At 39.4% G+C, this 15,130-nt stretch overlaps 1 protein-coding gene and 1 non-coding gene across 4 annotated transcripts; both read right to left on the bottom strand.

Moving 5' to 3' along the window:
- Positions 1-201: 201 nt before the first annotated feature.
- Positions 202-14,727, bottom strand: LOC131312818 (cation-chloride cotransporter 1). 3 transcript variants are annotated; one of them, XM_058340818.1, is made up of 13 exons: positions 14,343-14,727; positions 13,087-13,236; positions 12,756-12,834; positions 11,045-11,136; positions 10,574-10,688; positions 9,769-9,869; positions 9,580-9,641; positions 8,702-8,929; positions 7,390-7,504; positions 4,899-5,093; positions 3,301-3,701; positions 2,486-2,647; positions 202-1,657 (listed from the first exon to the last, which is right to left on the bottom strand). In XM_058340818.1, the coding sequence occupies exons 1-13, from the start codon at positions 14,507-14,509 to the stop codon at positions 567-569; spliced, it is 2,958 nt and encodes a 985-aa protein (XP_058196801.1). In that variant the 5' UTR covers positions 14,510-14,727; the 3' UTR covers positions 202-566. The 3 variants fall into 3 exon arrangements, with proteins under 3 accessions (XP_058196801.1, XP_058196802.1, XP_058196803.1); XM_058340819.1 differs by lacking the exon at positions 2,486-2,647 and having other exon boundaries at positions 14,343-14,706; XM_058340820.1 differs by lacking the exons at positions 11,045-11,136; positions 14,343-14,727 and having other exon boundaries at positions 13,087-13,228.
- LOC131315390 (small nucleolar RNA snoR100) lies at positions 12,396-12,501 on the bottom strand. Its single transcript, XR_009196724.1, has one exon. It is a non-coding gene; the product is annotated as a small nucleolar RNA snoR100 (small nucleolar RNA).
- Positions 14,728-15,130: the final 403 nt, after the last annotated feature.

Raw genomic sequence — 15,130 nt, 5'->3', positions numbered from 1 at the left:
ATTTTTGTCTTTATGAGACGCGTGTGGACTGTCTATGTTGTAAAATTACAGTGGACCTGAGGCTTTAGGAAATTCTTATAGTGGACCTCCCACTAAATCTCCCTAAAAAAAATGTCTTCGCACAGCCAGCACTCCCGACAATCAAAGTAAATACAGCCCACACATCAATAAGATAACCAAATCAAATCAAGCTGAGCCTTGTGTCCCAATAACTATATAAGCTTAATTTATTTCTATATTTTTCGTTAGAAAATAACTGTAGAAGACTCTATCATAATCCATCAAGTTCTCGAGTACCCCTTGTTCTCCAACAAATACAACTTTGAAAAAAAAAGAAATTGGAATCAACCTAGCAATGGAAAATTTAACCTAAAAAATGTACGACCCAAAAGACTCGTTAAATTTTTTCAAAATTTCCAACAACCCATTCACTGTAACATCTTGACGAAAGAATGAATCAAAAATTTAAAATACAACCATTAAAAGAGGACATATGAACAAGAAAAGCATTAGAAAAATTAGCCAAAATTACCGTCTGATGATGACGAAATCAATCTAGCGAGCAACTATGTGAACAAGGTGACGACATCTCTCCGATACCCTCGAACCATTAAAAGCCTAGGCACATTTTCCACCAACAAATCCATGTACTCCATGTAAAAATACGCAGGGTGGTTTACAGGAGGAGGCGGTAGACTCACAAGCACAACCGCCGCCATTCTTGAGTACCTTAATATCGTCGAGTTCAGCTTCAAGGTGGTGTACAGGAATTTCTCCACCTGTTGCTCGTTGACAACTACTGCCTTCCCATCGGCCATCAGAGGCGTCTTTTCTCTCTCTGCTTTCTCCTTCATCCCTAACAAGTAACTAGAGATTCGCCGCTGGGCCCCAGTGAACGCCTCCACTGATTCGTCCTGTTGGGGCCCACCCTCCACATGGACATCCCACGTCTTCATCGATACAACAAACACTTCAGCCTGCATCCTAAGATCGTAAAGGAACTTCTTGACGTCAGCCTTTAGCTCCTCCGCGTCGGAATCCTCCTCGGCAATGCAAAAAACTTGAATCTTACAACTCTCAAAGCTCTCCTTAGTAAGAAGGAGTTGGGAGAGCAAAAGCATTAGACCTCCGTCCCTCACTATCCAATACAAATCAATGGTTCCGTACTGTCTCTGATACTCATTCGGCCACTCGTCGAGTCCCTTGACGATAACAACTGCCTTGTTAGCAACAATGCAGTCGTTTATTATCCCTACAAAGGTGGCGGGGATTTCGATTAGGTTTTCGCGACGCCAAATTTCGGGGTACCGCATCACCACGATATTCGGCTTGAGATTTCCGAGGCCCATAGTTTGGACGATTCCGCGGAATCCGTCAGACATATTGGGGGCCACGACAATCTCTGCTACACCTTCACACCGTTTGTAGTCGATATATGTACTAAGCTGCTTGCATGCAGCCTTGGCATCTTCGGCACATTCATAGTAATCTCCGTCGAGTATCGAAACGAAGATGGACATTCCGCGGCCTTTTTTCTTCATGCAGTTGGCAAAGTCGGCGAGCTTGGGATGGCATGGTACATTCTCTGGTAGCTTGCCCCAGGGGCGGCAGAATACGAGGGGAATAGGGTACCAATTTTTTGGGTGGACTTGGTTTGCTGCATAGAGGTTAACAAAAACAAGAATAGATATGTGACACGTAAGTTAACATATTTTATGCACATGTAGGAGATCGAAAAATTAGAGGCCAGAGAGGAAGAGAGAGGAGAAAAAAACTAGAGTTGGTAGTTTTCCAAGAAATTAAGAATGGGTGAAGCATGTAATTTTAACTTATTCCATGTTCATTTGATCCTCGTTCTATTCATTCCAATCAGGAAACAAAAAGCCCAGCAAAATCCAAAAAAGGAGAAAGGAAAAAACTGCAAACATCGGTAAATCGTCCACAGGTGAGCCAAGCCAAGAGTTGCCCGAGCTCAACTCGAACTATTTTCTTAAGCTCAGGCCCCAATCAGCTTACTTTGAAGCTTACTTCTCTAAGACTGTAATTTACTGCAGACAAGAAGGGTGGAGTTGACCCCTGATATTAAAGGTTGAGAGGATAATAAGTCATGCAAGGCAGGTGGTGTTACTAGGCCCTACTTCACATGATAGTTTAAACAAAACATGAAAAATCTGTAACCTCCCTCCTTGAATTTTCACCCGTATGTTTTGACAAAATGTCTGTATATAACTTCTACTACTGAGTGTTGACAACCCATTTGTCTTAGGCCTAATCTAATGGATGCACACAATACAGATTTTATTAAGTCAATCACCAGAAAATGTACAAAAGCCTGACCTATTAAGAGCTAATGATGGCAAAACAACCAATCTGGGAAAGATGCTTCCATAAGAAAGATACAAGAAAAACTAGCACCATACCACAGCTTTGATACCTAAGCAATTATCAAGATAACATACTATGGTTTCAGGATAGGTATACGCACCTCCTAATGATCGCAGACTACGCAGTGCTAGTTGAAAATATGCACTTTTGAAACCATCACCCCAGTCTCCAGCTTTTCCCTTAATGCTTACGTAATAGTATATTAGACTAGCTAGGGCTAGAGAGACCACAGTGAAAGACCATGAAATCAAGAACATAATCACTGCAAGAGAGGGAAAAAAAAAACAGCAGCTGAATATTCTTGAGAAATGCACAAAATGACAGATGCACAACCACGCCTGAAATGCATACCCATATAGGGCATCAGTCACAAGATAAAACAATGGGCCATAGTGTATAACGATTAAGTCCTTCATACAGTCCACTTGTATTTTTTCGAAAAAGAAACCCAAACCTCTTCAAGATCGCTAAAAAATTCAACAGACCAGCAGATTCAAAACAACTAAAAGCTATGAGGGGGTGGTGAGGGGAAGAAAATGCCAAGGAAATGATCATTTGAAGGCTGGATTCCATGGACGAAAAAGAAAAAACGAACGTTAGTGCGAATGATATTTCAAGTCCTTAATAACATTTCTCCTTCTCACTTCTGTGACTTGTTATCAGTATCATGTATAGATGTTTAAATTTGGCAGAGGACATCAAACCCAAGGAGAACAATTTTCCTCTTCACTTAATTATCTTTTTCCCGTTCCTTCAAGTAATTCCAATTTCAAAAAAATAATTTAATCTGCCAAATCCAATAAAATTAAACAAAGCGATGAGGCTAAATGTGTGAACCAGATGACAAGAAAGCATTATTAATGAAATATTACTATCTTTGCTGTTCAAAAAAAGAAAAAGAAAAAAGAAGCATACCTATACAAAGTGATGCCCCAATAAGAGAAAGGCTCCAGTGGTGAAATTTCCACCGAGGACGCCAGCTGGGAGCATCTAAAAGATCTAGAAGGAAGCAAGACAAATTCACACCGGTATAACAGAGAAGGAAAAACATAGTTACGGTCGGTGTGATAAGATCTAAATTCCCAATTATGACACACCCAATGCAGATGAAGGCAGTAAAGAGCGTGGCAATATGAGGTTCACTCCCATCGGCAACCTTGAAGTAGTTGAGAACAGGGAGGATGTCATCATTGGCTATTGCTGCAAGCAGACGCGGGGCCCCTGTCATGCTCTGAAGTGCAGCACCAAGTGTTGAAAGAATAATTCCAACGTACACAATTAATGGGAAAGGCCATGCGACTGTAGCTGTTAGTAGCCTGCAAAAGTAGTACAGTTATGCCCTAAAATGACAAGTGAATCAACCGAACTTCAAACAACCATCCTTTTTTTTTTTTTTTTTTTGTGATCAGTTCAAACATCCATCCTTTCCATCTGAGATCAACAGCATTGACAGCAACTCAACACTGAATCTCCATACATTCAGTATTCCCAAAGTATCATCTACAATCCTTCCTAACATGAATTATGCATGAACAAATTTTCTTTGTTAAACAGTCACTACCGAAACCAGTGACTAAACCTAAACACTGTATAGTAGAAAGATCCCAACACGAGAAATTCTAAACTTCAACGAAGAAGATATTATACAATATACATATAGCTCAGGACTCAGACGAATCTGCGCTTTCAATGTAAACTAGCAACATTGTGTCTAGGTAATGAAATACTTGCTTTTGCGAAAATTCCACTCCAAAGTCTTTATCGAAAGAAGCCAGAAGAGAGTCAGTCATATAGTTTATAGGTCATCACCACTGTTCATATCATATTATCATACCTCCTAACCTCAGTTCTCCGATAATAGAAAAGACAGTTTATAGGTCTTACTACGGAAACGAATTCAAACTAAGCCTCAGTCTGAAACAATTGGCATTGGCTACATAAACTGTTTTCTCCACTCGGCTCTGTCAATGATATACAATCAATTACGATTACTTAACCCATATCCTTGTTTTAGTTTTTACACTAAATCCATATCCTTTTTTTAGTTTTTACACAACACCTTATCTCAATTTAGGCCTTCCCCTACCTGTAATTTCCATTCAGAGTTTCAGTTCTTACTGTTGCATCCATAGGACCTTGGTGTATGTGACCAAACGACCATAGCCTCTTTTGCAACTTATCTTCAACCGTATTGCCAAATCATGGTTTAACAAACAATTTCAATATCCAAAGGGATACACCCCAGCAGCCAACAGGCAGCCTCCCCAATATTTGACTAGAGTTGATTTGAAATGGAGGTCTTAAACTTGAACCCTCACCCCAACACGATACCAAAATAACTAAGTGAAGGAACGCTCGTCATCAAATAACACAAAGAGAGTGTCCAAATGGAAAGAGTTTAAGCAACGGACACCAAAGTTCTAAGGCACATACATGCTACAATCAGACATAGATTAATGAGCTACCTGGCCTGTCTTGAGGCAACAATTTAATAAACCAAACAAAAGGAATACCTGTCTGTTAAAAGCTTCTCTCTGGTTGCTAGAGCTCCAAATAACAAAACAGAAACTATATATAACCCAGAAGTAGTGAGAGTTGCAGCCAGTGTTCCAATAGGTATAGAACGCTGAGTATCTTTCAGAGAGGCAGATCGATTAGAACCTGCCATAATGCCCGTCACAGCAGGAAAAAAGAGACCAACCAAGGCACTGACAATTAAGGAAAAAATTATACGAGTCAGAATAGCCAAAAACAAAACAATCTCATGGCAAATCCAATTGTAGGAACTAGTTATATATGGTTAAAAAACTTCAACAGATTAGCCACTTAGGAATACAATTGGCAACATAACAGCTGAATACAATAGACAACTACTCCAGCTATTAGTAAGTTATAAAACCTTCAGAATGAAAGGAATAAACAAACAAGAAGGAAGATTCTGATAAACTTTTGCCCATTGTTCCCTTATATATCAATGCCACGACTGGCATTTTAAAATCTCCCTCGATTCCATGCCGTTGAAACCACGTAGGGCAATACTGTGACTCAATATAAAGGATATGCTAGGGTAGGTGAGCCAATTGTGACGTTCCAAGTATCCCTGCAGTTTTAAGCGCCTACTGCTAACAGTGGAGATAATCCTAGGTTTGAATCTTTCTAGGACAAAAAACTGGGATGTTTTTTCCTTCCAAAAAAAAAAGCAAAGAGGGACTAGCGCTAGAAATATTTACCTAAACAAATTTTGCAAGGAGTTCTCACATGGTCAATAAGGAAATTTTTGGTACAAAGCCATCCCTGGGTCTTCTTTACTCTTGGTTTATTTAGTTTGGCTCGTCTCTTTCTCCATAATGCCTCAATTTATTTGGGGCTCAAATTTCATGGAATCTTGATTTCTTTAAGAATCTCCATCACAAGAAAAATGAGTTGGTTTCTATATTACCTATAATCAGGTCATGTAACCACTTAAAAGAGTGGACGATTCATCCACCATTCATCAGCCTTATTCTTGCAAATCTTTCTTTGGTAAAATCATTACAATCCATGGGTTACTTTCTTTTGCTCCTTGTTGATTGAAACGATGCTGTGCCTCTTAAAGTACAAGTGTTTGCATGTTCTATTCCACACAAGAAACTCAATCAGAATGATATGATTCGGAAAAAGAGGCAAAGTTGCCTTTGGTTCCATAAGGGTGTGTATTGTTAGTCTCACGACTCTCACTCAAGCTTTGGTTTGTGTGCTCAGGAACCGACCGCCATGGGAGACTTTTAGTTTGAGGCTATGACCAAACCAATAACAGCCGCAGCCTCTTTAACGGATTGTTCCCTTGACTAACAATAGAAAGAAGAGAAAGATCCTAATGTACCATCTTAGACCGAAGTAAATCCCTGTTCCCAGAGGTATAACATCCCTAGAATGGACGACATCCCCTGTTTATTAGGGCTATCTATCAGATGGGAAGAATTAGTTTGGGATGTTGATTTAAATTTGACTCTGGCATCCCCAAAGGTGGATGATCTTCTGGCCTCACAATTAGTAGGAAGCATTCTGGAGGCGAGTAAATTGTCCATGATTTATGCAGTCCATTGCCCTTTAGTAATGGCTTTATCGAAAAGATCGCTTAGTAGGGGAGATGGATTCATGGCTCCTACTTCTTGCCTTCATATGTTGATGATTGCCTACAGGGGATTTGAAACCACTAAGAAAGCTCTAGTATGGATTTACCTATTTTTGTGCTCCGTTTTGGACGATTCGGTTGGGGAGCCAGATTTTTTAGGAAGGTTCGAAGAGATAGGTAGTGGGATAAGATTTGTCATTTGTCTTCTTTTTGGGCTTCATTGTCTCCACGTATCAAGCACAAAGTCTCAAAATGCTAGCAAATTGCTCTCAATTCCCAACTAACCCATCTAAACCCATGCAATCAAGATCGAAGTGACTAACAATCTCCTCTACCTTCCTACATGCAAAACTGATTGGGAGGAAATACTCCTCCAGCTACTGGCTCTGCTGTCCACACACAGGAAGAAACCTACAAGGCAACCAGCAACTTCAAATAGGCTTCCACCGTTCCATGTGTGGGAATGGTGTAGTTCCTAAACAAGATGATAAATGTCAAACTGAGAATCTACCCTTGCCACTCATCCACTTCATCACATCCTCACCTCTAACAAGCTTTACCATATAAGAGCCCACAAAAACCTCACAAAATAACTAGAACATCTAGATGAACGCATAATTTTGGGCGATGAGTTTTGGCAACATCAAGTAGAGCAAGAAGGCAAAGATTGATTATGCACAGAGATGTAACACTTATCGATAAGAAAGATACAAATCCGGTAAGAAAACACGCAATAAGCAATAGATATACATCCAACACTTATCGAACGACTCGTCAAGAAAAATAACATATCTATGATGAACCAACTCAAACAAGCCAACGCAAGTTATTATGAATCCAATAACAAGCCAACACCATTTGTCACAAGCATCAAGATTTATGAAACTTACTTATAATTCCAATCTGTTTTTCCTGCAGGATCAGGAATTCCAGCACTGTTTGTCCTTTGATAATCTGAACTCCAGTTATCTTTGAAAGTTTGCAAACTCAAGCCTGTGATTCCAGCTGTATCAAGCATTGCAAGAGAAGTTAGTGAACTCTATCAATTCCCCAAAAATGCTAGGTCAGTTGTACAGGGTGAAGATTAACGAGAGTCCTGCGAACCATATGTTCCTAATACTGTGCGGGACAGTACAACGGCATTTGCTTTGAATAAAAGCAGTGAAGGACACGAATCACGATGATAAAAAAAGAGGACACCAATCACGAAGCCAAATATAAAATACAAATCGAACTGCCCATGAAAATTAACATTTCATTGACAAATTTTTTCATTTTACTTTTTAGAAGTACCATTTGCTTAAGATAGGACCAATACTCTACATATTAGCAGTTAGTACTGAAAGGAACATAACACGTATTAATAGAGCCGAAGTAATGAGTCAATCATTGTTGTTTTACGCAACTCAACCAAGCAATGGTAGCCAGCAGCAACCCACCATCACCCATAGGGGGAATTCAACACAAACTTTGAACACCCATAATGGTACGGGCACAACGCAAGAAAAACTTGGATACAGAGAAAGAAGGACTGCAGCAATAAGTAAAGAAGCACACAAATAGTACATTTTAATCCTTCTTCTTGTTATTCTGAGTATCTGCTGAAAACATTTGACCTCATGCGAAAAACTACATCACTTTCTAGTTTCCAACACACTTAGCCCTCTACCTGTGTAGCTTATTTTCCTAGAAAATTTGTGTAAGATACACTTTTGGATTAATTTTCTGAGAGCAAAGGTAACCAGAATATTCATAGTTTGAGCTAAAAGCCAGAAGTTAGGTTCTATTGCTCTAGCCAACAGTGATCACAGGTCAATGATTTTATAGAACTGCTCACAAGAAAGGCCCCCAACGCTACGGTGGTTCAGTCAATTAAGACTTGGTAGGTTAAGGATTCAAAATGAAATAGATACGTTTTTTAAGCTGGAATGGCAAGAAAATAAACTCGGGTTGTCTGGGGATATGGGTAGGTAGGATTCCGTTTTCATCTTTTTAAGTTTTCCCATTTCCAATTCTTTTTGAGAGAGGGTGCATTGCCCTAACGTTTCTTTAACCATAATGCCCACAAACACTGACTATTTTTTTTTGAAATGCACAAACACTGAGTATGAGAGGCTAGATTAGCGTATACAATTCTGTGGTCTAGACAACATGCACCTTAGAAAGGAAAAGAGAGGAACAAAATGGGTATAACACACTCACATGCGGGATGATCCTTCTTTGCTGCAGCAATACCAATAAAAATGCAGAAGATAGAGAGTAAAACGGGTATAAGAAAGGCAGGTGCAACCCGATTTATCATCTTCACGCCACCAAACACAATAAAGCATATAATGATTGTCACAACAATCCCATAAACTTGCAGATCATGTAAACTTGGGCTTGGGATAGGCTCTGCAACTCCCGTGGCATTAACGTTTGTTAAAGTTTCTGCAAAAATAATAGAACGAAAAATCATTTAACATCGCACAATCGAAATATTTGGACTATAAAGGCACAACTACGATCAACCAACCACTAAGACAAGACCAGCCTCTCACAAACGCATAGAAAGTTATAAATAAACCATTGTAACAACACGACCCCGTTCGTTTTGGGATTTTGGATTTGGATTTATAGGTAATGAGTGTAGAAAAAAATAGAATAATGATTGAAAATAGGGCTAATGATTGGAGAAAGATAGAGAGAAAAATGAGAGTAATGATTGGAGGAAAATAAGGTAATGATTAGAATCCAAAATCCAAAACCCTTAAACGAACGGGGTCCAAGACTCTCACAAACGTAATAAACGATCTTTGGAAAAAACAAGACAAGAATATCAATGTACCCCATAACCAAGTTCAAGAAACGCAAAAACGAAATCACTATAGAGGGGATATGCTAGAAATTTCATGAAACTCAAATTTAACTGCTTGCAGAACAAATGTAAAACTAGACAAACCCACTATCTGGTTGACAAGCTCCACAGGGACTCATCAAATGCAGAAAGCCAGAAAGGATCAGTATGACTTACAACAAAGATTCATGAACAACAAGACTGAAACATCACTCCTGAGTTTTCTCAAAGACGTTACCATTACCTCTGAAAATCCCAGCACTTGGCACAGCTTTTAGAAAAGTCTCTACAGCTCCCAACACATAACTGAAAGCATAAGTAAACAGAATACAAGGACCACAGTAGACAAAATTGTCACATCTCCATCAGCCTCATAGACCTCAACCGCAAAAAATAGCATGCCATAACGAATAAGGTAACAATAAACACTCACAGAGCTCCAGCTACTGCATTCCCAAGAAAAAAACATAACCCTATGCTGACTCCAACCTCCGGACCCAAGGCTCGACCAATGAGATAATAAGGTCCCCCACCCTGGACGGACAGTAGATGGATCAAGAAAGTGAATTAGAAAATTTCCACTGCTAGACTACATGGAAAGAACCAATTAGCCTTTTATGTTGGACAAGTAACCACAATTGACACAACTTCCAGAATGAGAAAAGATCAGAGAAAATCATCCTTCAAAGATTAACAAAACTTAAGAATAGGCTGACATATCGTGTAACTATCAAGTAAAACATTCAGAGAATATTGTTATCATTAACATTGACAAATCTTTTGTTATATAACAGCAAAAGCTTCTTTAAACAATAATGCATATAACTGTTTTACTAATTACTGTCTCAAATCAAACTCGAATAAAGTAGTCTCCAAGAGGATGATTTTATGCACATGGTATTGCAACACACTAAAGCATAGCTCAGCAGAGTTATTGATTCCTAAACAAGAGTGAGAAAACCGATATTAGTACAAGGAAAAATAGCTCCAGAACTTGACACGTTTGACCTATAAACTGCATAATAAACAAAAGATGCAAACCTAATTTTCTCTCGAATGCAAAAAGGATGCCACTTCGACATTTTGATACCAACCAAATCTAATTAATGCAACCCAAAACACCTCCAGTGCTCCAAAACATAACTGACTATTAGTGCTGGAAGACCCAGAGTTCCATTTCTTACATTAACTTAGTAAATTCCACCTAAACATATAGGAAGAACAACTATCCATCTTACCTTCATTGCACCATTTGTTGCAATGGCACTCAATGAAATTGAAGTCAGAAAAGTACAGGCACCACAAAAGGCGACTAGCAATAATGATTCACCGATCCCCCCCATTCCAACAATCCTGCAATTTCCACAGAAACAGAAAAGTAAATGGCTCAAACTATCTCCAATTAACTCCCCCCCTTCCACACCCAAAGAAAGAACACGAAAGCACCTAACGTGAGAAAAGACAGGAAAGTTACTGAGACAGCATGCAAAACTGTCATATACACGAACTCAAAATAAAGTTTTGTAACTTATCCAGCATATATCCCAGCAAGACACATCTGACACAATATGTATAGTAAAAGGCCTCAACTACAGATATTTAATAAGCCCAATAAGAAACATATTAGCAGAGGCAGGCCCCACGATATTGGTTTAAAATAGGATAATTGCAAAGCCAACAAAACAAGCATCTGTCATTCTTAAGTTTACCAGGAAAATCGAATGTAGTAGATGATTCCCAAAATGTTTTGCAAGCATGGAACAAACACCCCCATCATTGTCCCTGATTTGACACCAGTAATCTGCATCATCAAGACAGGTAAGATGCGTGAAAATGCATTATGAATGAAGTATGGCCCAATCCCTACAATCACAAAGGAAGATTTAGAAATTATAGTAAAACCATGACCAATATGTCAACCTTCAAGCCTAAAAAATGGCACATGTTTTATGTCAAGTAATGGATAAGAGGTTGCTTTTGCATGAAAAACATCTATAAACAATTGTATATAACAGCTGCGCAGGTTCATTTATTAGTTTCATTTCATTTACACTTCTAATAATCAGAAGACTCTGTTCCAGGGATTACAAATTGGGATGTAACCTTTAATTTTGTGGGGAGACACGGAGTTGATTTCAAAATTTGAATATCGAGGCTGCGGTCATTGTATTTGGGGCTGTGGACCTTGCAGAAATCACCTAACCCTTGCGAGCGTGCAGCACTCTTTCTCTCTTCTTCTTCTTCTTCTTCTCCTTCTTCTCATTCTTTCTTTATTCTTCTTTGCGCACTTACCCAAGTAGTATTCTTATTTCCCCACCCAAAATCACCACGATTCTTGTTGTCGGCGGCAATACTCAAAGTGTCTTAAACCGTCCTACATCGCCTCATGGTTGATATAGCTCAAATAATCGATATTTCCAAATTTTATTTTCCACCAATCAATTTGTCTTGTCAGCGGTACATAATGGGGAAGAAGTGACATAATAGTGAACACGGAAGAGTTACAAGTGAATACAGTGATTACACCGATTAAACCAAGATGAAAAGTTTCACTATTCCACTTCACTGGGGTAAAAAAAAAGAAATATAGAAATCCAAGGAGCAAGATTCGATACTTCGACAGACAGTTGAAACTGTACTAAGATTGCACTGGATGTTGATGCATTTTGCCAAGAACTAACTACTTCATGATACCCTGATAGTTTGGTTAAGCTATTCAAAAATTGAAGGACAGTTTTACGGGATATTTTGCAAATTATCCGACTACCCTTCGTTTATTCAACTGAGCATGCAGCCCTTGATAAAAGCCGACCCCAAATGATCGGGACCCAATGTTTGGTTTGGTATGGTTTCATTTTGAACTAACATTAGTTTCATATTTCATACTGAGCAAGAGTAACAACAACAGAATCCATCTAATCCCCAATCATTGAGGGTATGGGCGGGGGAGGATTGGAGAGAGACCTAACCTTTGGCAATATATGCACAAAGTGGCTGCTCTCAAAATACAACTGGAACAGTGGCCCCCCTATACCTCCAAGAACCAATGAGCTAAAGGAGCGTTTTGCTGTGGAACCATGCCCCCAAATCAAAGCCGAAAGGCATCAAAGAGGGCTGACCTAGAGACCCAAATCAATTTATGTGCACATTACCACGCTTAATATTGTAAGACACTGACTCGACGTGAAGATAGAAGAGTTCCTCTAGATAAGAGACTATGATTACGTAATTTCACCAAGAAATATATTTCACAGAACATGTAGAAGCAACTATTAATAACAATAGATTGTAGCATCATTACCAGCCTACCACACATTCATAACCCTAGAGTAATACCACTTCTTCAAAATACTACTATAACACAAAGGCAAGGGAAGATTCAGGGATCATGTGCTAACAATGCTTACAACAATTAGGTACCTTTGGACGCTCAAGAGTTGTAGAAACATCCTCACCATCTCTGGGACTAGAAGGCGCTGGAATCTGCTCCCCTGTCATACTGAAATAAAGGAGCCTCATGAGCATAATTTCAAGATTTAGAGAAATGATAAATAAATTCTGCATGAGTAAATACCATACATGCAGAAAAGACATCCTAAACCCGCCAGATATTGAAAAAACAAAGTAAGACGGCAATGACCTTTATCAAGTGAACAAAGAGCTTGCTCAAAGTTGAAAATAAATCAAAAATATTTCGTTGGAGAGGGAAAAAGGAAAGTTGAGGCATAGAAATGAATCAAGTAACACATACCTCTTAAGGCCTAAAATATTCACAAGTGAATCAAACCCAAACAATTCCAATTTAGATTCCCTCTGAGAACCATTGGCTCCAACATGAGTTGGCAACGACCTTTCGGTTGAATCAGAACCCAAGTTTGGCTGCGTGCTTACTTTAATTTTCCTGCATCATCAGTAAATAAATGAACAAAACAATCCATAAAGAGCAACATTGCAAAATCAAGGATTTTCCAAATTATAACATGTCCATAACACTACATGGTTTCCTTTGCATAACAGCAGAAGTCCAAAATCATGCATTTGCTGAAGTTCAAACAACATGTGCACAAAACTGCACATTTTCACAAACATACCTTTATCTGAACTATTCTTTCTAATTAAGGCCATATAAGCTGACACCAAGCTCGAACGACCTTCAACAAAAGGGTACCTATACCTGAAACCAACACAAGTGGGTAGGTGGAGAATGCCTAGGGGCGCGAGACAACTCCCTCTAAGAAACTCGGTAAAATAGCCCCGTTGATGAGGAACACCCACTTCAGAAAAAGGAGAGGGATGTTCTTACAGGCCTTGGATAGAAGAGAAAACCTTTTACATGGTAACATTAAGCCTAGCTTGAATGCAACCCAGTTGGCTAGAACCTTTACATCTGACAAGGAAGGCAAGAGCTCAACTACTGCACAGCTTATTGGTGTCTTGATCCTTTTTCTTTTTTTTGATAATGTAGGATGTCTCGGCCAGCTTGCGCTCACACGCTTATGTGTGAGTGAGGTGGCCCCAAGAGTTGACCGTAGGAGGGAGCAGACCCGTAAGTCCTAGGCCAAGACCACCAAGCCAACCCCGTAGTGTCTCGATCCTTATTTCTTATTAGGGTCTTGCAAACCAACACCCACTAGATGGTGCATAAAATATAATTGCAAATAAGTTTGAATTTCAATAGACTTTTCTCCGATGTCTGTATACATTTTATAGATTATCCACTGCCCTCAACGTTTTTTTTTTTATTATTGGCAAACTGCCCTAAACGTTGAGCTCAGCATTTTCTAGTTATTAATAGGAAACAACCCATGATAGGCAAAATTGAACTCTTATACAAGTTAGTTTCGCGTACTGGTCGAATTGATAAGCAATAAGCAACCGTTGGAGATCCAAAAAGGCTTTGCAATAACCAAAGGAATAGTTTTTCACAAACAAAATCAATAATACGGTACACAATGATAAACCCAGATAGGGAAATAAAGGTTCTAGAGAGAGAGATTGGGGGGTTACTTAGGGAAAGAAGATGGATCGAGAGAGGACATCTCGAGGACGGCGCGATCGGTGTCGTGAGCAACGACCGGACGGTACTTCCTTCCTACTCCGAGACCAACGCCTTTAGACGACGACGACGACGCGAATTCGTTGTCGTCTGAACCCTCAATCTCCCCATTATCCATTTCTTTCTTTGCTGAAAACCTTAATCGGATCTATAGATCCAAATTTGAGTCCGGAGATTGCTGGTTGAGAGATCTCAGAAGACCAAGATTTGAAATGCGAGATACTCCTGTTTTGTGTAGTATTTTTATATAGAGAGAGACAGGGGGGGAGGATTTTGGGCAGAGAGAGAGAGAGAGAGAGAGAGAGAGAGGGAGGGAGGGAGAGAGAGAGAGAGGGGGGGTTGGGGGGCGTTTGAGAGCGCAAATATAATGGGAGAATTGAAAATAGAGAGCAATTACGTGAATTAGGAGAGAGAGAGAGAGAGAGAGAGAGCAATTACGTGAATTAGGAGAGAGCAATTTCGTGAATTAGGAGAGAGAGAGCAATTACGTGAATTAGGAGAGAGAGAGGGGGGATGTCTTCTTTGATTAAGAAGTCATTAAAGTGCTTTAAACTTAACTATGTGTAATCAAAATTAGTACTACTACTAATGTATGACATGAAAAGTCCACGCGCCGTTTAGAGGCATTGTGGATTTTTTCCCTCCCCATGAGAGGAAGCCACTTTTCTTTTGCCGGTTCTTGAAATAATGGAGTTGGGGAATTTGGGGGGCAGTGGAATTTACCGCAATTTATATTTTA

The sequence above is a fragment of the Rhododendron vialii genome, chromosome 13a (assembly GCF_030253575.1).
Source record: "Rhododendron vialii isolate Sample 1 chromosome 13a, ASM3025357v1".
Lineage (NCBI taxonomy): Eukaryota > Viridiplantae > Streptophyta > Magnoliopsida > Ericales > Ericaceae > Rhododendron > Rhododendron vialii.
This window is presented reverse-complemented; position numbering and strand designations above follow the sequence as displayed.